This window comes from Aulonocara sp. 'chitande type north' Nkhata Bay, linkage group LG22, assembly GCF_057382095.1.
Source record: "Aulonocara sp. 'chitande type north' Nkhata Bay isolate Kocher_YH1m ecotype deep benthic linkage group LG22, A_spYH_male_GT1.1, whole genome shotgun sequence".
Taxonomy (NCBI): domain Eukaryota; kingdom Metazoa; phylum Chordata; class Actinopteri; order Cichliformes; family Cichlidae; genus Aulonocara; species Aulonocara sp. 'chitande type north' Nkhata Bay.
Window position 1 is genome coordinate 34939245 of NC_141364.1, and position 24090 is coordinate 34963334.

The following is a 24090-nucleotide window of genomic DNA, read 5'->3' on the forward strand; positions in this document are numbered from 1 at the left end:
ACAATCTGAAGATTTTGCCACTCCTAATATTGCAGCAATTTCTCAGATGAGTTTTTTCTGTTTCCAGTTTAAGTACGGCCTGTTTCACCTGCATGGAGAGCTCCTTTGACCACATGTTGTCTTCCAAATGCAAACACCACACCTCAAATCAACTCCAGGCCTTTTATCTGCTTAATTGATAATGACATAACGAAGGAATCACCCACATTTGTCCAATTACTTTTGGTTCGTTTAAAAAGCAGGTGGCACATGTTAAGGAGCTGAAACTCCTAAACCAGGGGTGTCGAACTCCAGGCCTCGAGGGCCGGTGTCCTGCAAGTTTTAGCTCTCACCCTGGGTCAACACACCTGAATCAAATGATTATTTCATTACCAGTCTCTGGAGAACTTCAAGACATGTTGAGGAGGTCATTTAGCCATTTCAATCAGCTGTGTTGGTTCAAGGACACATCTAAAACCTGCAGGACACCGGCCCTCGAGGCCTGGAGTTCGACACCTGTGTCCTAAACCCTTCATCCAATTTGGATGAAGATCGTCTCAAATGAAAGCTGCACATTATGTCAGTGTCCATTATATAATTGGAATATGTTTCAGTAAATGGGTAAAAGAAAAAAAGAAAGAAAACAACAGCAACTTGTGTCAGTGTCCAAATATATAAGGCCCTAACTCTGTGGTCTGCCACTGGGCTGCTGAGTTACTGGGGTTTCCAACACTTCCACTTTTGACACCAGTGAATACCACTTCCAGTTGATTGTGTATCATCATGGAGTAAAGATTCACCGACAGTGGCATCTTGTACACCTCCACACTGCCTTACAGTGAATGACCCATTCTTTCACAAATGTTTGTGAGGCAGGTTGCAAAGCCAGTGATTGATTTCACACACCTGTGGCAATAAAAACATCAAAAGATTAAGAGCTGTGGCTCCTATAGTTTTGTCCACATAGTGTATCTATTTATTGAGTGCATTAGAATTATTACATAAATATCTCCACTGTGCAAGCCCGTACTCTGAAGTTGCCAAATGGTAAGCAGACAGCAGCTTTTTCACTGTGACAAAAGCAGAACATCAGCGAGGTATTAAACAAAAAGACAAGCAAATGTCAAAGGAAGACCGGCCCCTCCTGGTTTTTAGCTTCCTATAATCACAATCAACCGTTCCTGCTGATCAAAATAGCTCACAGTATTTACTGTGTGGAGCAGGAGGTTCAAGGTGAGGTTCATGGTTTACTAGGTGAGCGGGAAGCGAAGACGCCCGATGTCTCCAGTATCGTCTTCCTCCGCGCCGTCTCTTTGGCCACGTTGTGGTTGAGCCGCCTCAGACGTTCCTGGACAAAGAAAGCTCAGGTTGTGTAATGTTTCTATATCGTTTTCACACCATTTTCAGGTAACTTGAAGAGTTAGTATATCTGTGGTCGCCATGGAAATCGGAATTACAAGTCTCGTCATACAGTATTTATAGTATACCTCCCTTACAGGGGCCCAATATTACATTATACTAATTTCCTGCCTAATGTCTGATGTGACGAAGGCTGATCGTAGGCATGCTGACGGGCAGAGCGTGATACAGAAGAAGATCAGCTACAGACTGGTCACTGACCTGAGCGTTCTGCAGGATGTTGTTTACTAGCACAACTCTACGCCTCGCATTCAGCAACTTCTTTACATATGGGTCCAGGTCCAGAGCCACCTTCTGATGTTCGTTTATCCTGCATAACTCTGAAAAACCGCACACAGCACGTTATTTATGAATCTTTTATAGCTGATGCTATATTTGAAGCAGGACCTTACCTGTGGCCAGACCGTCTATATGTTCTCTTAATTCCACTTGGCTTTTTCTGTAAAGAAACGTGAGTCACGTGAGTCCAGAGACAACTGAACAACAAAACAATCAGTCTGACGGGGAAAGTCAGCTGACTGTCAACAAGCTGGCGCGGTCTAATCTAACGAGGACGCGAGTTACCTGACCGAGTTCACATGCAGGTCGAGCTGCTGTATCGCTGGTCTCAGGAGGTCGAGCAAACCCTCGGCAACAGCATCGTTACCAGAAGAACCTTCGACTAAAGCTGTAGCTGCCATTTTACTGAACCAGCGCGAGCGGACAGGAAGTCGTGCCCTCGTGACGTCAGCGTCACAAGAACCTCTCCATTTTCTTCCCATCAGTAGCCAGGAGCACCATTTTAGGCTTTCGGATCGCGAAGGAGTCTCGATTTCCGCGTTATTACAATATTCCTGGGAGAGTTTGATATAGGGTCGCTTACCTAAGCGCTGTTTCAAACCGCGCGTGCGTGGGGAGCTAGTATATGGTCAGTTGTATTTAAACAGGATACACGGACACCTATACGAAGCCGCCGTGCTGCTAAAGCTAACCTTAGCTAGCTTTGAGGCATTTCTCTACCAACGCAGAATCCGCTGTAAGTATGAGACGAAGTTGTTGTTCGTCGATAAACGACATGCTAGCGAAGACGAGGCGGAATCGTTACTCCGTGTTCTTGTCTCTGCAGTTTGTTATAACCGGATGGACGCTCGCTAAACATTTAATTTTTCCACCGGACGTGATCGACAATTGGGTTAAAATTAAAGCGTTCTCTTAAAGAATCGATCCCTTTTGTTGCTGGTGACACAGAAAAGAGTTTAAAGAAGTTGAAAACTTTGCTAAGTCAACCAAACTGGCGGTGGTCTGAAGTGTAGCTTGGGTGGGAGGGGGTCGTGGGTTACTCCTACAGGGAGGATTTGTGTGACACTGTGTGTAGTCCTCTCTGTTAAACACGTGTGTAACAGCTGATGTTAATTACAGCAAATTCCTTGCAACAGTGACTTAAAAGTGGTAATTTAACTTCTAGTAGTAGTGCGTACATTATGTGTAAAAGAGAGGGAGGTGAAACACATTCTCTTTTCTGTTTCCAGGACTCTACAATCAAAGTCTTTCAAAATGAGTGCGGCTGCCTCCCAAAAAGTTGTCCTGAAAAGCACCACCAAAGTGTCCCTAAATGAGCGGTGAGAGGCTACGCACCCTGTCAGAAATTAGTCACCTGCTGCCAGCCTTGGCTTGTGCAGGTTCTGATACTCTCTGCGGAACCTACTGTTGGGACCAAACCTGATATGGATGCAGCTCTGGCTGTTCCCGTGTGTGCGCTGCTCATTCAACTCTCTTGGCCCTGTCCTTGTTTGTGTTACATGTAAATGAAGTGTGGGGCAGGAGGGGCTTGCCCAGGCCAAATGTTTTGTGTGAGCAGCACGCACATGTAGACGAGGGATGACTGTAGCGGTCGTGGTTGGTAAAGCATACGCAGAACCAGACCACCATCCTGTAAATGCCTCGGCACGCTGGCTCCCTGTTTAAACAGCACTGTATACGTCATGTATACACCATTAAATGGGACAGGAGGGCTAAAGCTAAGTCAGTGAGATGGGGCATCTCGTCTTTTCTGCCTCTCATCTTTTTCTCTCTCAGACCAGTAAAAGTGAAGCTTTTTATCTCCTCGTGTTCTATCATCTTTCTTCTTCTCCTTTCTCCTTTCCCTGCTCAGAGTACTCAGTCCTAGCTTGGACGTGACAAGGGACTACCCCTTCCCCCCAGTTCCCTAGTTCCTGACCACTTGGTGGTTTAAATAAAGTCACGGTCCATCCTGTAAGTGGCTGGGTGCCAAAGCACACCTCATGCCCTGGCCTCTGCTGCTGCGACATGATGACATCCCTGCAGTGTCAGCTGGAGGCTCGTAAGTGGCAATTGTGGCTCTTCTGAAACTTTCTCTCTCCTTCTGTCCTGAAGTCTGCTTTCAACTGTTTTTTCTCCTTGTGTTAATTTTACAACACAGGCTAAAGTCAAGTGTAAGTAACTCTGGAATATCATATGATTGAGAGAGAAAATAAGTGCCAACAAGTGGAACAAAGTCTAACATGACTAAAGAGCTGCCACGATCGTCCATATGAGAAATGACATGATGTGGAACCCTGCTTCCTCCTCCTCTGTATATCCCCTGTCCCCTTCTTTTACTTCCTCCTTCTTTTTCCCTCCCACCTCTAAAGCTTCACTAACATGCTGAAGAACAAGCAACCCACTGCGGTAAGCATTCGAGCCACCATGCAACAGCAGCATTTGGCTAGCGCCCGCAATCGTCGGCTGGCCCAGCAGATGGAGAACCGGCCTTCGGTGCAAGCCGCTCTGAATCACAAGCAGGTGAGCGCGACGCTCGGGTGAAATTGGTGTCCGTGGCACTGTTGGTTCCATCTGAATATGTTTAACCCGAATTAAGGCTACGTCCACACGTACACGAGTGTTTTTGAGAACGCAGCTTCTTCTGTGCGTTGGGCCTTTCATCCACACGTGCACGGCGTTTTGCATCACTGAAAACAGATTTTTAAAAACTTTATGTGTGGACTCAACGCCAAGGGTGTGCACCTTTTTTTTGCATCACACGTTATTGTTTCCATGCGATGAATTTCTACAATATTGACAAAATATTGTTGCTGTTAATCTGCAGCTTTTACATGCTTTCATATACAAATACAGTTTAGAAAGACATCTTTGTTTACGCTTTCCCTCCCAGGCTGCTCGACTTCTGATTGGCTAACATTTCTACACAGTTAGGATTATAGACAGGGCTGCACATAAGTGGTCTGCAGGTGCGCATGCGCTGTCAAAATAAAAGATGCGCACCAGATAAGAAGTTGCAACGCGCGTTTGCGTACATAAGATTTTCTGGAGGAGGACAGACATTTGTTTAGAACTCTTAAAGATGTCGAAGAAGCTCCTTTAAGCAATTACTGTGATGTTCCTCCACCTCCAAAGAATGGCAGAAGGAGTCCGAAGAAACACGTATTCTTGTAAGTGGTTGCAGGAGGTGAGCTGGCTTCAAACAAATGATGAACGCACAGAGATGTGGTGCGGAATGTGCCGTGAAATTCCCACTCTAGTGGACAAAAACACTGCCTTTTATATGGACGCAAACGCGCGTTGTAATTTCTTATCTGGTGCGCGTCTTTCATTTTGACAGCGCATGCGTACCTGCGGACCACTTATGTGCAGCCCTGATTATATCGCCACCTGTTGCTTTGGGTCGTTTTTGAAAGCTATTCAATTTGTTTTTTGCATATAAATGTTGACGGGATTTTTTTATTTAAACGGAAAATCTCAGTTTACAAAAACACCTGTGTCCATGTGGACGTGGCCTGAGTGTGTGAGTAGAGAAGGAAATCAGTCACCCGTGGTTCTCTGATGCTGCTGTTCACCACAGCAGTGGGTAAATAAAGAGCACAACCGAAGCTGAACTGCATCTATGGTCCAGTCAGAATCTGTGATCTTGAATATTTTGGATCCATCCAGTCCTCCAGCTGGTCTCTGACCTGGTCAGTCTGTGGACAAAGTGTGATGTGAAATTTAAAAAAAAAAAAAGATTACCTGGAGCCTGCAGACATCAAACCACAGTGTCAGCAGTGATGCTGAGGGATGGTATCAGGTTTGATAGGAAAACACCTGGATTTTTCCATTTTTATATTAACAATGACGTAAAAGCGATCGTGCCAAAACGGTTTATTATTCCAGCCATTCCCCAAACCTTGGACTGCCACAGCCCAGTTTGAAATGTGAAAAGCTTCTGCTGCTCACAGCTCTGATCAGTGTTTGACAATTAGGCATTTCTTTTACGTTTCGGGTGACTTAATTCTCCACACGCTGCTCTGATTTCCAAATGTTCTTTCCAAATAACGGGGATTGAAAAATGGGTCGGAAGACGATCATCCCCTGGGCTTGTTTCAGTTTTCATGGCAACCTTAAACTGACTGCAGAGTCCAAGTTAAAATGTCCTTTTTGACAGAAATGTTCAAAGCCCTTTGATTTTGGAACAACTCCTGTACAAGTATAAGACCTTTTAAAATGATGTAGTCTATAATAACAAGTTCCTGGCTCTTTCAAAATTAAAATCAAAGGAAGAATCCAGCTAAGGTACCGACAGCATTTTAGATTTGATTTCTTATTTGTTAACGTTTGTGATTGGAGTCGACTGCAGCGTTTGTGCAGAGTGTGAGAGTCCTGGGTGAAACGTGTGCATGCACACAGAGCAGCATGATTGCAGCCTTCATCGCAGCTCTGTGGCAGCACGTGAAATCCAGCCTGCCCAGCACCTGTAGGTCACGCTGGCCTCGTTCAGTAAAGACTTGCTGTGAGTCTGAGCCGCAGGTCATTACGAGGCTCCTGTTACTGCCATGTGCAAGATGATATTTCCTGAGGATTCAGCTTACTGATTTTAATTTTGTCGTAATTGCTTTTGTAATGTAGCATTTGTAATTAACATGTGTCAGAGCCTAAAGCAGCGACTGGGGAAGAGCAACATCCAAGCCCGGCTGGGTCGGCCTGTTGGGGCTCTGATGCGTGGAGGACCTCCTGGAGGCAGAGGAGGAATGCGCGGGATGAACAGAGGAGGTCTTCGGGGACGAGGCAGAGGAGGCATAATGAGGGGAGCTCTGTCCCTGAGAGGTATGTATCAACAAACTTCAGTGTCTGCCTGGATTCTAATGGCATCCTTTAAGCTGTGTACATACTGGAAGTGATTTGCAGGAGACTGTAGATGGTGAAACACATTTGGCAGGTGGGACCCAGGATCTTATCTCTCATCTCAACGTCCATGCAAGTGACTACCAATGAGTGCGCAGGGTGCCATTGATTGACATGTAGCCTAGCATTGAATGCATTAGAGAATTACCTAGGCAACTGGTACCTGGGATGTCTGCAGGAGACGGGCCGCCAACCTTAATGCCATGTGGGACTAGTGAAATGCTTTCAGAAACGTTGGTTTGACTGTCGCTTCGTTTTTAAGTCTTGCTTCGTGCTCCTACTGAGTGTTGGCTTTGCATTACACAGGGAAGCGAGGTTCTACAGGTGGGCCCATGCGAGGCCGTGGTTCTGCCGGTCGTATGGCAATGCGTAGAGGAGGCCGCCAGCGTGGTGCAGGTGTTGGAAGAGGAGGAGCTCTGTCCCGAGGAGCAGCTCGAGGAATGCCCAGAGGTCAGGGGCTTATTGTTATTTAATTCAGCTTATTTGTGTAGCACCAGTGAACTGTCATTTTTTAATATCTATTCAAAACTGTTTTATTCATACAGTGCAAGTCACAGCAGCGCTCGCCTCAAAGTGCTTCATGTTACGGTAGAGACGCTGACACAGGACAACAAAAAGTGATAACTAATGACTAAATGTAGAGTGGGGTAAATGCTGTAGCTGGATAAAGGTGCATAAAGTGCATCATGGGAAGCTCCTGGCAGCCTAGGCCTATTGTAGAGTAACTAAGGAAGGATTCAGGGTCACCTGATCCAGCCTTAACTATATGCTTTATTAAAAAGGAAAGGTTTGAGCCTAATCTTAAAAAGGACAGAGGGTGTCTGTCTCCTGGATCCAGACTGGGAGCTCTTCCACAGAAGCTGAAGGCTCTGCCTCCCATTTAAACTTCAATTATCTGATGAGCTACAAGTGAAGCAGCAGATTGGGAGCGAGGTGCTCTGTTGGGGTGATGCGGTTCTTTGAGGGCTCTAAGATAAGATTATTGAAGACTTTGTGAGGGGGACTTTAAATTCAGAGCCAACAAAACATTTGCTCTTCAGTTGAACAAACTCCTGAAGATTTCTGCTCTGTGTTGCTTGACAGGTCGCGGGGGGCTGCGTGGACGTGGCGGTTTTGCTGGGCGACGTGGACGTGGCCGAGGTGTCGGTAGACCGGCTGTTACTCGCGAGCAGCTGGACAACCAGCTGGATGCCTACATGTCAAAGACTAAGGGACATTTGGACGCAGAACTGGATGCCTACATGGCCCAGGCAGACCCCGACTCTATGGAGTAAAGGACTGTGGACTGAGCACACAGAGGCGCTGAAGTTGGACGAACAGTGTAGTGTTGATGTGCTGAGAAATGATTGTTAATTTAGCTGAAAGTGATGACACTTTAGGTGGCACCCAGTAGCGGTCTAAACAATATTGTGTGGGTCACTGCTCGGTTGTGCATCGACCCGCTCGTTCAGAGCCCTTTTAATCCTGGAGGGACTTCTTATGCATTAACAAACCCTGCTGTTTCTAGACTTCTGTGTCCAAGACGGGTTTTTTCCGTTGTCATTTTTTTTATTTATTTTTTTTTCTCCAAAGGGACAAACTGTCAAAATTTTACATTTGTTGAAAGCAGTTTTTAAATGTGCTTTTCTTTTAAACATTTGCCTGCTCGAATCGTGGGAATTCAGAAGTTTTAAGCATCACTTTGTTTGCCGTTTGCTTACAGTGAAATGTTCTAGGTGAAATTTGAATTAAAGTGGAAACTATTTCCTTAATTGTGTCAAATGTCTGAGTTTTAAATGTGCATTCACATCCAAGAGCTGGCTGTCTTTGAATGGTGTTTTTGTAGGAGGGGGGGTTGATGCTTTCACTTCTGCTGTTTTCACAAAGTAACTTTGAGGATGCCATGTTCATTTTGGGCCGAAGATGGCTTTGTTGCACCAACAGAATAGTTCTCATGAGTCTGTGGGGTATCTAATGAAGTCAGAGGACTTAGTGCCACAAAAAATAAACAACTTTTGGAAAAACCTTGTTTGTTTTTTTTGTTTTTTTAATGAAACTGAATTATTCCCAAGTCTTTCACTTTGCCCTCTTTGACTTTTTTTTGTAAAAAGAAAACTACAGTGAGTTTCTGGAGTTTGGAGGCTCAGCATTTCTCTCAGCTTGTACTTGGGTGCAGTCTTTGATCTGAATAGTTTGTTGTGACTTGATTGGATTTTAGAATCTTATTTCTTCATTGTTCAGCTGTGTTTGGTTAATTTTCTGCGATGAATTTTAATGTAGTTCCTGTTTTGTTTAGAAATCGTTCGTGTGTCAACACAAAAGGTTAAACAGACCCGTTAAAGTATGCTTGTAGGTAACATTCACAAAGGTAGCATGGTTTGGCACTTAATTTTACCCGTCAGAGTATTTTTCTAGCTAATATTCATAAAGGTAGGACAATTTGCCACTGAATTTCGTGTTGTGCGCATGCGCAGAAACAACGGGTAGGATGGATTACCAGAACACCGGATCAATCCAAAGATTGATAATGCTGATACCACATTGGTATCAGATGGTTGCATAATGCGATCAGTATTTAAATTTGCATTTAGTACTGTTGCTGTTTCATCCGAAAGTGGACGTCTCTGTGCTAAAAGCACTTGTCACGTGTCTTGCATATTTTGTTGCCAAGCCCTCAAATGAATGAGGCTGAGCAGACGCGTCACGTATGTAGAACGCAGTGAGTGATGGCAGACACAAAGGAGCATCCTGTGGAGACACAAACACTAGAAACTTTGCAGGAAGGCTATTTGCTATTGTGACACCAATTTATACAAACAAGAACACTCGCGATAAACACAGCTGCTTTGTACATTAATAGTATGGGCTCTTGCTATCAGCGACGCTGGAACTGTATTTGCTTAGCATCGGATCTGCAGCGTCGCGTGAGTAGGTGTCGAAAACCGGTTTCGAGTGACGTAACACTTCCTATAAAGGGCTTTGCGCCGGGTCTCGAGTTCCTTTCTCTGCGGTCCGTCATGCGAGGACGAGAGGTAAGCCGAACTGAGCGTGTTGGTTAGTTATGTCCTCTGTGTGTATATAGATATGTGGTTGCATACGTTTTATTATTTAAAACTTAAATGCGATGCTCTTAAACCTCTGTGAACATAGCTAACATCTAGCTTGGCGCTAAAACTGTACGCGTTTTTTAGTATACAAGCTTCCAACAATGCGCCAATTTATTTTTAAAAACGACAAAAAAATAAACCGTCGACTGGTTTTCCTCTGGTTAGAATCGCGTTTCACCGCACAGAATCACAAAGTCAGGACAGTCCTTACTCTGTGATTTGCTCGAACCTGGTGTTAACACAGGGTGTTAACTTCGGGACTCCCGGAGGGCCTGGTTAGCTTTCTGCGGGGAGTACGACCCGACCTACGCACGTGGAAGGCGCCGTGGCCGGCGTGTATGTTAGTGTGGGGTGCCCGAGGAATATCTGGCCGAGCAGAGAGGGCACTTCTGCTGCCCGCTCCACTCCGAGGCCTGTCCGTCAGCCTGCAGTGCGCGCTGTTGTCGGAGGGAGGCAGTGTGCCGGATGTGTTACAGCGTGTCTGTGAGCCAGCCGCGACAGAGCGAAGCTGTAATAGAAAAGCTGAGGTGAAACAAAGAGTTAAAATGATGAAAAGCGTCGCTGCAGCCGCTGTCTGTGCTTTTCCTGCTTTATATTTTGCGCTCTGGGTTTTTTCGTGGTTCTTTCGTACTCTGAGCTCTGCTATCGCTCCGTGCTCTGTTCCGGCTCACTTGTCAACCAATCAAAATTCGGCAGGCTCAAACGTCATCAGCTTCCAACGACGCGCAGTCAGGGTCTTGGAAATAATTGAATGTCTGTATTAAGTCCTCTAAAAGGCCTGTGAAGACCAACGTGGGCTGCATGTGGCCCACGACGTAAAATGAGTGTGAAAGCCGTCCTTTAGAAGTTTCCAGAAGTGCAACGTATAAATGTAGAGACAAGACTGTTTCTGGTAACCTGTAGTCAAAAACTATTGTACATCGATGCATTATTATCATAGCAAGTGTTAACAAGGCAAGCCTGCCTTATTGATATATCTAAGCTTGTATTACCATGGAGACGGTGCTGTTAATTAAGAAACCAGAGTATTAAGAGCAGTGCACCTCTTGCCGTTTGAAAGAATGCAGCTTGGGTGTTATGAACTGAATCGTATGCATATTTTTATATGGTATCTGCCCACAATGCCACAGTGCAATCACCTGCTGGGGTTTTCCTGCACTGTGGACTAATCCCTGGGCTACAGTGGCTATAGAACATCAGGTTTTGCTTTCACCTCTGCATCATTGGTTGCTTAGTGGTGACAATGAGCCCTGACACACTCGACATACAAGTTTGCATCCCCTCCCATTTAACACAAACTTCTCGTTTTGCAGGATGTGATGGGGAGCAGTGGCTCTACAGTTCTTGCTGCTGCGATGGTGCATGTGGTCAGTTGTATTTAATGTTTGTTTCAACAAAACTGTACTGTAATGGCTGATTTTTGTCTGGTTGCAACGCTCATGGGTCAGCCTCAGCTAAAGCACTATTAAAGATTTGTTAATCCAAGCAACAAAGCAGAAGATAAACAGTGGCTGTTTTCACTTCAACAACAGAAATGGGCTTTAGAGTCCAACCATAATCTGCTTGGCTGTGGTGCCTCAGCTAAATATCCATTTCTTCCTGTGTTTTAAAAAAACAAAAACCTGCTTTAGCAGTGGTGAAGCACCAAAATGAATATGACACACTACTTTCACGCATGACTGTTGATTAGCACAGTATGAGCTCTGGTTCTGTCAAGTGGGCCATAAAGCTTATGCAGTGCAAAGAGCAATATATTCTCTTGCAACCCACTGCTGCAGACTTTCCGCAGCAGTGTTACTAATGAGGACTAACATCTGTTGGTGACCTCGCGTGTTCTGTAAACTGACCTGAAATTTCAGTTTGAAAACTTGTTAAAACGAGAAACTGTACCGTTTCCCTGCAGGTGTCGCAGACGACGCTTCAGTCCAACTCGGTAAGTCGTGCTTGAGGACTAATGTGCTGTAGACCAAGTAATGATGATTGGCTTAATATGTTCAACTGCTCTGAAGTGTGAGTGACAGCTGCCTCTCTGAACACCTGCTGCACTGTAACCACAAACTGAGTGTTGTTGAAGTCCCGCTGACCTCCATCCTACCTCCTTCTGGCAGGTTTTCCTCTTGACCTGACTTTCTGCACTGAGGCAGCAGTAAACGGTACGTCGCGTTTCTGCATCCATATCACTCCCACGATGTAAATGTCCACCACAGTGAAAACCAGACTGACACATGATTAAATCAGTGAATCAAGATGTGCAAAAGGAAAAACAAGATCTGTTAGAATGAATGTTAATCTCAAGGAGAAGTGAATTGGAGCCACAATGGCAGCACTGTGTGGTATCTGCAGCCAGCTGCTTCGTTAGCTGGTTTGTTCAAAAGTCAGTGCAAGATGAACTCAACAAATGGCATCGTTGGTCTCCCGACTGCTTGTGTTTGGAGTCCTGGTAAACATGTTGGTACACACTGCATTACTCGTGGATCCGTACTCATCAAATAAAGCTGTTTTTGTTTTTTTCCTGCAACTTAATTTTTGTTGCTGATCTGAAAATGAATTGCTTTTGTAATCAGCCATGGTGTTTGTCCCAGTAACCCTGCATCAACTGCTGAGCTCACTGTTTACCTTTTTCCAGGTTTCTGCTGCCACAACTGATCATGTCCTGATCCAAGGTTTCAACTGCAGTAATGAAGGTGAGGATGGAGCCTTGGTCCTTCCTTACTAATGTCTGTGGAAATGTGTTTTTGCACAGAGTAAGAACAAGTGCATATGCAGATTCTCTTGTTTCTAACGCTGTTTATCTTGTGTAACTAAAATAATTTTGTATCAGCAGGTTGTGCCAAAATGTTGCTGCCACACCTCATTCCCCTGTAAGTGTCAACATGTTTCCCACGAGGTGCAAGTGACAAACCCTCTATTGTTAGGAGGAAGCAGCAGACTGTCCAACTGAAGACGCTGAAATAAATCAAGTTCAAGTAAGAAATTGACTGGTGCTTGATGTAGTCGTGCATATCATTTATGCTCCGTAGTATGCTGAGGTCTATCCCGACAGACCTTTCTCTGTAGGGCCGTGTCGTTGGAAATGCCTCACAAAGTAAATCTGTTTCGCTTTACCCACATGTTCACTGCCATGAACGTTGTGAGATACTGATGCAGAACAAGTGTCTGTCAAATATTACCAACTGCTCCATAGATTTTCTATTCTGTCATTGTTTACAAGTCTTATCAGTGGACTGTTTTCATATCACTGGTTAGGGTGGACCACACAGATAAACATGGATAGGAGTAATCGGTATAGTGTGAGTACCGTGAGGTTCTGTGCATACCACGAGCCTGCTTTAACAGAGTTTCTTTTTTTAAATTTAATATTTTTTTAAATGAATGATCTCTGAAAATCCCTGAACTCTATAAAACTCACAACATGAGGTTTTCAGCAACATTTGGAAATTTTAAAAAGAGGGAGAGATCTGGAGCAAAGAGGCAGAGCAGTTACCGCGACGATGAGCTCAGGTGGCATGGAGGAATTCTTTCCGAGCATCAAAAACAGCAGCACTTGTTACCGTAATCAACATTAAAACTTCCTGTTCAACAAGCTCCAGTATGAGGAAAAGCCAGCTGCTCGCATGCAAAGTGACAGCAGTGAAAATGAAATGTGCAGGTGAACAATTAACTTTAGACTTGACAGTTAACTGAAGCCTGCAGCAAGCAGGCCTGGGTCTAAAGACGGTCTTCATTAGAACATGACAGGACACGCTCCAATAATTTAATAAACTCTCCATATTACTGTGAAGCACTTTGGTGTGCCTTCGGGTTTTTAAATGTGCTATATAAATAAAATTGTATTGTAAACCCATGTGTTTCAGAATCTGAAGGCTGTCCTGCCTGCATGGAAAGGACTGCAGCTGATCGCTGTAAGTAGTGTTTGTGCGTCTGTGTGTCAAAGTGGTCATGAACCAAGGCTGTCAGGATTCTGTGTTCCTGTTTAGCTGTGGACATGACCAAAAAGCAAGCCATCCCAGTGGGCTTCTCAAGCAACCAGCTTAGAAGAACCTGTTGGGAACATTTCCTGAGGGGTATATGAAAAAGCAAAATTCCAGGATTAGTGACATGTTGAGGCTTCACTTTCAGGAAGGTGTCGCTCAGTCACTTTGATTCAATAAAAATGTATTTCTATAAGGCCAGTTCACAGTAAAGGTGCTTTTAATGTAAAAGAAGCTCCAGCAGAACCAGGCTCAGGGGGTGGCAGTCGTCTCCTGTGACTGGTTTGGGGTGAGGGTAAACGATCATGATGTCGTTGCTATAACGACGCCTAGCCCATTGGGGCAGTAGTTGAGTGTAGTGACAAACTGTAGAGTCGAGCTAAGCAGCTGACATATTCAACACAATTGATGTCACTGACTTCACTTAGTGACGGTGCTGCAGTCATTCTGTGTCTGAAATCTGTTCTTTTCCTTTCAGGAGTGGATCAGTGATTCCTGAGAGGAGACGGTTCTCCAGGCTGACGCTGGCTTTGGAGGAAACGTGTTGTAACCTTTGCAAATAAGGATTTAATAAAGGATGTCGTGTTACAGCAAACCTTGACTTGGCACTTGTGTTTGGACCTTGTTTAAGTCTTTGGCTTGCAGAAACAAGGTCAATGAATACTTGGTGGTAATACATTTTTAAAGCTCCGTACTTCATGATGATTTTGGGACATGGATGTCTGAGGGTTGATGTTTACACGTGTTCAGGTCTGATGGTTCCAGAACCTACTGAGGGACGTGGGGATTTTTATTTTATCACTGACTATTTTTAAAGAAAAGATCAAGGTTTTATTTTTAAAATCTTGCCTTGTCATAGATTTAATTCCTGCACTGTCCTATTAAACTTGAGACTAGCACTCACTGATACTGGGTGTTTGATCTTGATGCAGAGGGCGCTGGTATACTGTAGTAGCTTACTTTCTCCACTAGGAGGCAGCAGTACTCCATTAGCTTGAACCTAACAAGTACAACCTACAAAAAGTAGGTTGACGTTCACAGAGCTCAGAACGGCTTCGTGCAGGAACCAGACACCATATCGACGTTCCTAAGAAAGCTGCTGGGAGTTCTCCAATACTAGGTTTAACCTAGAAATGGCTAGATTTCTCCATGGGCTGTCATGAAGCTGTTGGGACAGGCTATTTTAACATCTTCTAGACTAGTGCTGTCAAACATGAGGCCTGGGGGCCAGGAAAACCCCAACCCAGCCTGCTTGGCTAGGTTGGGGTTTTCCTGAGGCCATACATTTTCTTTAGTCTATACTTGTCTTCACAGGTTTTAGTTTTACTTTCTTTCTCATGAAAACCTCCCATGTGTCCACTAACAGTACACCAAGGTAACTACATTTTCAATGTATTATTTTTGCACATGACTAATTGCAGGTTAAGCTCAGAGTCATTCGCTTTCTTTCTTTTGCTACAGGAAAAACTGAGAAATGTTGAACCTGCTGCTCTTTGTCTTATGTTAAAAGATCTTATTGATTGCACGTATAGTTGCACTCTTGCCACTGACTGAAATTAGTTTGACTCATCCATGTAAGGTAAGAGTATAAAATGAGCTTGACATCCCTGTTTTAGACCAAGACTCAGTATTATACTTCCCTTTTTAAATGCTTATATTGTACAAAACACTCCCTTATTTCCCTGAAGCTCATATAAAGGATATCCATCCAGTTTTAGCCCTCTGTTTAGTGTTGACCTCGAAACCTTGAGCGTTCGATTCATTCTTTAAAACAGCTACTGGACAAAAAAGGCTACAGTGAAACTGAAGATGTTCAAAAATTAAATATTTCAATAGGTTTATAATTTCATGTGCCTTATGTATTTTTGTTTTTGCGAGTGATTATAATCTGTTTCGTTTATTCTACTTTATCAAAGTATTTGGTGATACTGTGAGCTTTCTTTTTTTGCCTGTCCCGTTTGGCTCTTTCGCCATCAGAATTCTTGTCTAAAGGCGAAGAAAGATGCCCAACAGATTTACTTTACCAAATGGACCATCCCAGCCTTGCCATAATGATTGATAATTGATTCACCTTTTATTGTTTATTTTATTTTTACTTGTTAAATACGGGACAGACTTGACTGGGGGAAAGAAAGAGGGGAAAGAAAAACAGCGGGGAAGAGGGACGGAGATAAAGGGCAAAAAACAAAAACCAACAAAATAAGCAGACAAAAAAATACAAATATCAATCACCTGTTGAGAAAGAAAAAGAGAAAACAGGCAGAAGAAAGAAAAGAGCAACATAATAAACAACATCGCGATGATCTGTGCGAATATAACAGTAAATACTAAATATTAAACAGCACGTAAGATCGACAGCGCACAGTGTGCTTTGCGGTAGGAGCTAAAAGGGTGTCGTTTGTGATACTGTGAGCTTTCAAGTTTCCCCTACATGTGATACTGGTTGACTCATTGTCAGGACAAGATTTCACACGTTTTAACGTGTTTACTATAAATGCAATGTTCTCTCTGTGTACTTCCAGTTTCCTGTGCGCGCATCTGCTGAGCACGCTGTACATTCTCCCAGCCACGCGGTGTACACGCGTTGTTTCGTTGCGCTGATTGGGCAGGGCTGACACAAACAAAGTTTTCTCCACCAATCAGAGCGGTGTGCACGCACTGAGCCATGCTGTTCATTCTGCCTCCTCGTGCCCCGCTCATAAAAACTGCCTCCTCCCTTTGTTTACAGCAAAGTGAATCGGTCGCTCGACGTGTTTGGATTATCGGTAGTTTCCAAGGGATTTATTTGTGAAGTTTCACGATTCAGCTCATTTTGTCCATTTTCGAGGTCGTCAATCATGGTGGCGATGACGAAGAAAGTTAAAATCTTTCAGATAATCTTTTCCGATCCCAGTAAGAGTTTTTACTGCGGCGGAGACACGGTGTCCGGCCGTGTCGAAGTGGAAGTCAGCGAAATGATGCGGGTGTCCGCGCTGAAGCTTCTGGGTCTGGGCTGCGCCAAGGTGGAGTACGCTAAAGGCAAGCAGCGGTGCCGACAGGAGGCCGAGTACCTCAGACATGAAACGGTCCTGCGGCTGCAAGACCAGCCCACAGGTACGGGAATTACCTTTATGCTGGATATCCTGGAATGTGTGTTCGACATTTACCGGCTTAAAACATGTTTGTGGGTGTTGTAAGAATTGTCAGGGCAGCCGTGAAACCTGCTGTGCATGAATATTGCTGTAAACGGTTTACTTTCTTTTCCAGACTCTGACGGCTCCGTGGTGTTGAGACCTGGCAACAAGTACGAGTACACGTTTGGATTCGAGCTCCCTCAGCAAGGGTGAGGATGCGCTATGTGACGCATGATTTTCCGTTATCTAAAGAGATGCAGTGTGCACCTCTCCACCGACTTACAAGTGATGGAGCAATAACGGTTCTTACAGGCAACTGGTGTCGTCATACAAGGGGAAGTTCGGCTACGTCCAGTACTGTGTCAAAGCCCTGATGGAGAGGCCGCAGCAGCCCGTGCTAGAGTGCAAGAAATGTTTCGAGGTGGAGGAGCCACTGGATGTCAACACCCCAGACCTGCTGGTGAGTTCACTAATGCCAGAACATAGTCAGTGTTTTTGTCATTGAAGCTTGGGACTGCATAACCGAACAGCCTTTCTGCTGCTCTTCAGTCTCCAGCAGGTGGCATGAAGGAGAAGAAAGTCACCTGCATGTTCATCCCTGACGGTCAGGTGTCATTGAATGCAAAAATTGACCGGCGTGGATTCTGTGAAGGCGAAGAGATCTGCATCAATGCGAAGTTTGAGAACACCTGCTCCCGCATTGTTGTGCCCAAGGCTGCCATCATAGCCAAACACACCTACCAGGCAAACGGCCGCACCAAGATCCTACGCCAGAAGCTGTCCTCGGTGCGTGGTAACCACATCATCTCTGGGATGTGCGACGCCTGGCAGGGAAAAACTATCAGGGTACCGAAGATCAAACCATCCATGCTGGGCTGCAACATCATCCGCGTGGAGTACGCTCTGATGGTGAGCCTTCAGTTTCTGAAACTTTTGGTGTTTATCTCGTAAACATTGGTGTTAATAACTGTGTTTTTCTACATCATAGATTTACGTACACATTCCTGGTAGTGACAAGCTGATCCTGGAGTTGCCTTTGGTCATTGGGACTGCCGGTATGGGCAGCCGCAGCAACAGTGTGAGCAGCCAGGACAGTTCAGCCAGCACTGCCTCCCAGAGCTGGGTGTCTCTCAGGATGCCTTCTGAACCTCCGAGCTACTGCGACGTGACCCGGGACTGCCGCCTAGACCAGCCTCTCACACCTCTCCTTGATGACTTTGACGGCGATGACAGTCCCATCTTTATGAACGCACCAGCCTTCCAGTACCCAGCGCCGCCAGCCTACAGTGAGGTAAGCATCTCTGGTAACTTAAAAGTGTCCTGTTAGTAAGAAGTTGCGTTCCTTGAGATAACTAAAAGGAATTACGTGTTTTTTCAGGCAGAGGAGGAGTTCAACGGCAATGCTCACATGCTGCCGGTCTGCTGAAGTCCACCAGTGGGAACCGTGGAACTGTGGTCCACCTGTTAAGGACCAAACTTGAAAACAGGCAGAAGGTCTGAACTCCAGAGGAGGTTGGATGGAGAAGTAAAGGCACGAGTGTGGAGGTGGACTGAAATGTTGGTCGTTTGTTATGTCAGCTGCCTTCAACCTGCTTCATCGCTTATGAGTCTTCCTGCTCGTGCTCCTCAGACCAGAGATGTTGAGGCCCGATGGCACAGTGATATGCTGCATTTCTGAATAAGCTGCCCTTTCCAGAGACTCTCCATTTACAGCCACTATGACTTTGTTACTGGGCCGAGCACTGGCCTGCTGTGGCACCGTGGCTTTTTCTCATTGCACTCCAAGCCTGTATTTTTACAGGACTACTCAAAAGGAAACATCCTTTTACCAGTCCACTCAGTTTGCATCGCTGTTAAGAAATTGTTGGGAACACTGTTGCTTTTCAGAATCACAGCATGTAAATTTCTTCCTTAAATGTCAGTAGTGTTACCAGTGTTTGAAAAAAGTCCTTTATTCCTATATTGTTGCACTTTTTGATCGCTTTTGACTCTCCTACTGCCCAGAAGACTCTGTTCAACTGAACAATGTTTTTGATGTGGAGATATGCAACTTCCACCAGTCACCACAGCTTGGTGACTGGTGCTAATTACTGCGAGTGCCGTCCATACCACACGCTCTCGATGGAACGCACTTTATCTGAGGATCCTTGTATCTGATCTGCAGTTGTCCCAGACAACATTTCATTTAAGAGTTCCACTTCTGTGAATTCACAACTTCTGTTCTTTCAGGGCGCAGGGAAATCACTGTTAATGACTCATTTGTGAGAAAATATGTTTGTAATACGCTCTTGATACGTGCAGATGTTTTTGTATGAAACCCTATGGGTTCTTTTTTTATTAAAAACTATCCACTCACTTGTCTACCTCCTCCTTTTTTCTTTTTTTTTTCTGGTTGTCAGCTAAAAAAATTTAATCGCTGCAGGTTTTTGTTCCGCTTGCACAAACTCTTTGCGCAGCGAGCCGATGGAGAGGTCTTTAATCGCGTGTGCCGTTATATCTGCCCGTTTCTGTGAGTCGGGGCGTTTTCCCTGAGTAGATGACAACAGAAACAAAGATTAATACAATAAAGGCGTTTCGGTCAAAGAATGGTACTAATTTATATTTCTTTGTATTAAAATGTAATATGGACCTTTGTCATAGAAATGCTGGAATAGATTCCACACACTGTGGAATCTGACAGGGGAAATTAGTCAGTGGTTTATGTGACTTGCAGCAGTGTGGCTGAATCTATTTGGTTTCTCTTCCACAGCATGTCTTCGTCCTGTCTTCCTTCTCTCAGCCCAACCAATCACAGCAGATGGCCCCGCCCCTCCCTGAGCCTGGTTCTGCTGGAGGTTTCTTCCTGTTAAAAGGGAGTTTTTCCTTCCCACTGTTGCCAAAGTGCTGCTCATAGGGGGTCATATGATTGTTGGGTTTTCTGTATGTATTATTGTAGGGTCTAGCGTACAATATAAAGCGTCTGGGGCGACGGTTGCTGTGATTTGGTGCTGTATAAATAAAACTGAATTGCATTGAAAATATTTTTCTTACACTTTTAAATGATGTTCTCCACTCTATACTACGTGCGTCAGTAGCCATTGCGAGCAACAGATAAGCAAAGTTTGTTTATCCAACAGTGCCTCTGACAGGCTCAGCTCATCTGCTGCTTCACAGCCAACCAATGGCAAACGACGAAAAGTCATGTTTAAGCTTCTCAGAGGCAGTGACATTTCCTCTGCTCTTTTCCTCTCCCTGGGAAATGACTACTGGAGTCTAATTGTTATTAAAAGTTCACAGCTTGACTTTCAGCCAAGTGACCTTCACACATTTGGCAAACACTAATAAACACAGTTTGATATTAGAAATATGAAACTATGGATGTAAACTTCATAACAGGGAAACAAACCAGCCTCGTGTACAAGGGTGACCAGCAAAATGCTTTTAAGCCTCAAGAAGAACGACTTTATTAGTATTTTAATATCATTATTAAAAACAATAAAACAGAAAGAAAACCATCAGGAAACACTTTTCACTGAAACGTATCAAACACACATTTCTTTTTCTTTTAAATTGGAAAACCTTTTTCGGACTAGACGTGTATCCAGCTTTTGGAGCCTTTGCTGAAACTTTCCACCTTTTCTCAAAACACAACCCAGAGCAGTTTCACGAAACAAAGGACTGTTTTGGAACATCGAATCCAAACATGCAGTCTAACCAGTGATCCGTGTCTCCACAGCCAGGTGGCTCATTCCCAATATCCCGTTTCATCTAAACGTAGTAAGAAGGGTTTAAAAAAAGTTATTATGCTACAACAGTTTTTTCCACGTTACACCGGCCACACATGCTTCCTGTTACATTCTCGTTCATATGTATATTTAAGTCTGTCTTTGCCAATGTATTTTAATTCAGGTGTTAATAGACATGTTTTATTAGAGAAACACATGATATATTTAACTTCATATGGTTTAGACTGAAAAAGAATTATAATGAAATTTAGTCCAATTTTTAAATGCATTTTATTTTGTCAATTTGTTACCTTTAAGCAAAATATACATATAATATGTTTTATTTTAATTAGTTAATTGGGCAGCCCGAGCACAAATGTAGGCGACTCGCCTCATATAGCTGCCAGCTGGTGGGGACTTACACCACCAGCGTTTAGTCGCCTACAGGCTTGAGATCTCCACCCCTGCCTCAGGTGACCTCACTGGGGCTAAAGTCTGGTAAATGGGCTGATTCTTACACAGCACCTTTCTACTTTCCCAGAGAACTCAAACATACAACATGCCTCAACATTCACATTCATTCGTACGAGCACTTGTTTTTTTCTATGCTTAAGTGCTTCCACACGGGACACCTTTAAATCCCTGAAAATGAGTAATTATCTGGGTCCAGGCTGTGGGTCAGTCTTTAAAGGCAGACATTATGTTGTTACAAAAAAGGCCCCACTTATCAAGGCCATGAACACAGGAAACTAACTGGATTTCCCATGAGTATCATCTCAGGCCGACTGATTTTTCATACTTGGAACTCTTTTGATTCTGCAGTTTGGGAAACCCTGAAAGGTTTTAGGACCCAGGGGGTCAAAGTGAGGGCAGCAGGTGCTTTCTTCTGTCCTGGTTGGTTTTAGATGAAGGCACTATTTTAAGCTTGATTCTGAGATATGAGCTCTGAATCACACTTATCTGGAGTTGGAGGTTTCCTGCTGGGGACACTGAGGTGTTATCAGGTGATTGCTACATTGCTGGCAGGCTGTGCCATTAAAAGAACTGTGTGGGTCTTTGGTGTTGTGCAGATAAGGCCTTTTGCTCTAATAACGCCTTGTTTTGCAAACTCTTAATAATAAAATGATATAAAGATTTGACCTCTTTATTCCGGACTCGTCCCTGGATGAGTTTTTAACTGGAAGTTTGTTTAGTAGGATAAACACCTCAGTGTTACAGATTATTTCAAATGAGCCAACATTCTTCCAATCTGTGGCAGATTGGAAGAAGTTGATTTATTGACCCCTGACCAGCCCTACAGGAATTCTCTCCTGGAGTTAGATTCAGATTAAACAGTTCAGCTAAAAAACAAATTTCATCTGAACCAACTGGAGCCTGCAGTGCCTCAGACGCAGAGACGGTGAGGACAGCAGGAAACTCATCGGGGCTTCACTCCCTCCTATTAAGGTCTGCCTGACTTTGGATCCACACTTTTCACCGTCTGAGGTCCATCAAGGCGTTCCCGAGCAGTAGGGCAGCGAGCTGGGGGGGGGTTTCTAATGACTTCTTCAAAAACAGGCTCCTCCCATCTCGCCTCACTGAGGCTAACATTTGTCTTTAAGGCAAGAAGAGGAAGACGCCGACCCTGCAGGCCTGTTCCACCTCCATTGTCGTTCCAGTGCAGAAGCTCAGAGAGACACAGACGGAGACTTTGCAACAACTTAATAACAACAACAAAGATTTGGGCTGGCAGCGCCGAACCCCCAGGAGATCCTTCATAGTCATAAAAATGAATAAAACTAATGATGATAAATCTCCAGACATTTGCATTGTGGCTCATTCTTAAGTTTCACTCTGAGAGATGAAGTAAGGCTGATGAGAAATGTTCTCATATTCCAGGCATGTGTGTTTGCGGGCAGCTACACCATCATGTCATAACTCGGCGCACGCCTCGAGCCATCCCCAGACGCCAGCTGTGATTGGCTGAGAGGCCAGAGCACTTGCCCCGTGTCTGACTGAATAAAGGCTAGCATTCACGAGCTGCGTGTTCACACCCACCCACCAAGACACTCACAAAATACCAGTAGCACAAGTACACAGACACACCCGCCGGTTTTCAGCAGATCGCTGTCTATTTCCTCATCCGCCCATTTGTTCTCTCAGTGGAGGCGGTGATTCACCACAGGAAGTTCAGTTTGCTTACTGAGCGAGTCTAGTCATGAGTGGGACATCATGATACAGTTGCCTCAAATAAACACTGATTGCTGAGGCTCTTCCAAAAAAGCATTGAACTGTAAAACCGGCCTCTTTAAAGCCTCCATTTATGATGCCTTCAATCCAGTTAAGGGGGCATAAAAACATTATTTCTCAAAATGTGACCAGGTGCACGATGGCGACAGTACAAGGGTTAACAGGACAAGTCATTAGGCCTTCTTATTGTTTTAGACAGGAATGATGTTCAAGCAGCTTCATCTTTTCCCAGTTTTCGATTTGGAAGTGTGACAACAGAAGAAGCTCTTAACTGAACAGAACTCGGCCTTTGTGAAGCCTGTTTCAGGAAAGGGAAATGTGCTTGTGCAAAGGCAGAGAAACAAAGAGAGAACTGACCACTAAAGGAGAAAAGTGGCTGAAAGACATTTCTTCACATAACAATTATTGCAGCGTCTGCCTTCCAGTATAAAGCCGCCTGGAGGCGACCGTGGTTGTGCTTTGCTGCTTTGCTGCTTTGCTGCTTTGCTGCTGCTGAACTGACACAAAAGTTGCTCCTCAGGAACTGGACGAGTTTCCTTCATTCTTTCTTTTCACAGTGTCAACCACAGGAGAAAAAAGTCCTCTCTGTTTACCCCAAAACTTGAGGACTGATTGGCTGAAGCCTGTTGCTAAGTGTTCTGTGATTGGTTGGAGTCCTTGTTCATGCGTGGGGCATGCACACAGGGCATGTGGGCGTCTTCGGGAGGAATTTTGTTTTTCTCATGGCTCCTGGGCAGGACGGGGGGGGGGGGGGGGGGACTTTCTGCTTCCTGCTGCTTGATCTGCTTTCAGTTTTGATATTTTAGTGGGTTTTTGCCAAACTTACTTTTAAATGGAAGCGAATAAGTGTTGAAAATGTTACAGGTTGTTCCCTTTCAGGGAACTCTGACTGTCAAAAAGTCACATGGGTTTAGTCAGCGGAGTCTTTAATATGGTGCAAGCACAGGTATGTAACTGTAAGTCACATGGTTAACCATGTATTCCTACAGTACTGTATTCTGCTTCATATCCGTGACCAGTTTGGAGTCACCAGTTAAACTGGCATTCATGCTTTTGGGTGGTGGGAGGAAGTCAGGGTCCCCAAAGGAAGACAACACAGAGGGCCCACCCACTGTCTGTCCTGGGAGGAGATACTCAGAAAACAAAGTCAGCAGTGATAACAGTGAACAAGGTCATCGCCATTACAACAGTTACTTTATTCATGCATATTCTAAAGAAACAGTGAGAAAGAATAAAAGCCTGGAAGCTGAACCAATGACAGTTTTCCTTGTTGAGCGTTTTGATCAGTAGCTATAGCGTTTGCAGCATTTCACTCACTGTGTGGGGAACAGCAATGTGCACAGACAGACTCGTCACCTTGACGTCCACCTTAATCAGCCGTCTGCCACCTGCGTGCATGCTCGCACTGAAAAACAACAAGCAGGACAGAACATGA

The 24090-nt window shown here is 44.5% G+C and overlaps 4 protein-coding genes and 2 non-coding genes across 9 annotated transcripts; 5 read left to right on the forward strand and 1 right to left on the reverse strand.

The window, feature by feature from the left end:
* Positions 1-932: 932 nt before the first annotated feature.
* On the reverse strand, positions 933-2696 carry snapin (SNAP associated protein). The gene is made up of 4 exons (XM_086281279.1): positions 1963-2696; positions 1791-1837; positions 1600-1718; positions 933-1327 (listed from the first exon to the last, which is right to left on the reverse strand). The coding sequence occupies exons 1-4, from the start codon at positions 2157-2159 to the stop codon at positions 1220-1222; spliced, it is 471 nt and encodes a 156-aa protein (XP_086137405.1). The 5' UTR covers positions 2160-2696; the 3' UTR covers positions 933-1219.
* chtopa (chromatin target of PRMT1a) lies at positions 1947-8602 on the forward strand. Its single transcript, XM_086281278.1, has 6 exons — positions 1947-2413; positions 2907-2996; positions 4029-4179; positions 6300-6474; positions 6859-7002; positions 7636-8602. The coding sequence occupies exons 2-6, from the start codon at positions 2932-2934 to the stop codon at positions 7824-7826; spliced, it is 726 nt and encodes a 241-aa protein (XP_086137404.1). The 5' UTR covers positions 1947-2413; positions 2907-2931; the 3' UTR covers positions 7827-8602.
* A 509-nt stretch (positions 8603-9111) lies between these two features.
* On the forward strand, positions 9112-14204 carry LOC147304570 (uncharacterized). 4 transcript variants are annotated; one of them, XM_086281283.1, is made up of 8 exons: positions 9309-9585; positions 10952-11005; positions 11542-11571; positions 11747-11791; positions 12265-12322; positions 12463-12604; positions 13493-13540; positions 14088-14204. In XM_086281283.1, the coding sequence occupies exons 1-5, from the start codon at positions 9393-9395 to the stop codon at positions 12282-12284; spliced, it is 342 nt and encodes a 113-aa protein (XP_086137409.1). In that variant the 5' UTR covers positions 9309-9392; the 3' UTR covers positions 12285-12322; positions 12463-12604; positions 13493-13540; positions 14088-14204. The 4 variants fall into 4 exon arrangements, with proteins under 4 accessions (XP_086137408.1, XP_086137409.1, XP_086137407.1 ...); XM_086281281.1 differs by having other exon boundaries at positions 9329-9563; positions 12460-12604; XM_086281280.1 differs by having other exon boundaries at positions 9348-9563.
* On the forward strand, positions 11961-12098 carry LOC147304571 (small nucleolar RNA SNORA8). Its single transcript, XR_015127061.1, has one exon. It is a non-coding gene; the product is annotated as a small nucleolar RNA SNORA8 (small nucleolar RNA).
* On the forward strand, positions 12662-12792 carry LOC147304572 (small nucleolar RNA SNORA18). The gene has a single exon (XR_015127059.1). It is a non-coding gene; the product is annotated as a small nucleolar RNA SNORA18 (small nucleolar RNA).
* A 1633-nt stretch (positions 14205-15837) lies between the features above and the next one.
* On the forward strand, positions 15838-19077 carry txnipa (thioredoxin interacting protein a). The gene is made up of 6 exons (XM_086281277.1): positions 15838-16702; positions 16856-16931; positions 17035-17182; positions 17272-17631; positions 17711-18013; positions 18101-19077. The coding sequence occupies exons 1-6, from the start codon at positions 16447-16449 to the stop codon at positions 18146-18148; spliced, it is 1191 nt and encodes a 396-aa protein (XP_086137403.1). The 5' UTR covers positions 15838-16446; the 3' UTR covers positions 18149-19077.
* The last annotated feature ends 5013 nt before the right edge of the window (positions 19078-24090 follow it).

Coding starts and splice junctions, on each gene's coding strand:
- snapin (XM_086281279.1), bottom strand. CDS start 2,159: ATGGGAAGAAAATGGAGAGGTTCTTGTGACGCTGACGTCACGAGGGCA. Junction 1,838..1,962: donor CTGCATGTGAACTCGGTCAG/GTAACTCGCGTC, acceptor GTTTCTTTACAG/AAAAAGCCAAGTGGAATTAA. Junction 1,328..1,599: donor ACATCCTGCAGAACGCTCAG/GTCAGTGACCAG, acceptor TTCTTTGTCCAG/GAACGTCTGAGGCGGCTCAA.
- chtopa (XM_086281278.1), top strand. CDS start 2,932: ATGAGTGCGGCTGCCTCCCAAAAAGTTGTCCTGAAAAGCACCACCAAA. Junction 2,997..4,028: donor AAAGTGTCCCTAAATGAGCG/GTGAGAGGCTAC, acceptor CCACCTCTAAAG/CTTCACTAACATGCTGAAGA. Junction 7,003..7,635: donor AGCTCGAGGAATGCCCAGAG/GTCAGGGGCTTA, acceptor GTTGCTTGACAG/GTCGCGGGGGGCTGCGTGGA.
- LOC147304570 (XM_086281283.1), top strand. CDS start 9,393: ATGGGCTCTTGCTATCAGCGACGCTGGAACTGTATTTGCTTAGCATCG. Junction 9,586..10,951: donor AAGCCGAACTGAGCGTGTTG/GTTAGTTATGTC, acceptor CTCGTTTTGCAG/GATGTGATGGGGAGCAGTGG. Junction 11,006..11,541: donor CTGCTGCGATGGTGCATGTG/GTCAGTTGTATT, acceptor GTTTCCCTGCAG/GTGTCGCAGACGACGCTTCA.
- txnipa (XM_086281277.1), top strand. CDS start 16,447: ATGGTGGCGATGACGAAGAAAGTTAAAATCTTTCAGATAATCTTTTCC. Junction 17,183..17,271: donor TCAACACCCCAGACCTGCTG/GTGAGTTCACTA, acceptor GCTGCTCTTCAG/TCTCCAGCAGGTGGCATGAA. Junction 17,632..17,710: donor GCGTGGAGTACGCTCTGATG/GTGAGCCTTCAG, acceptor TCTACATCATAG/ATTTACGTACACATTCCTGG.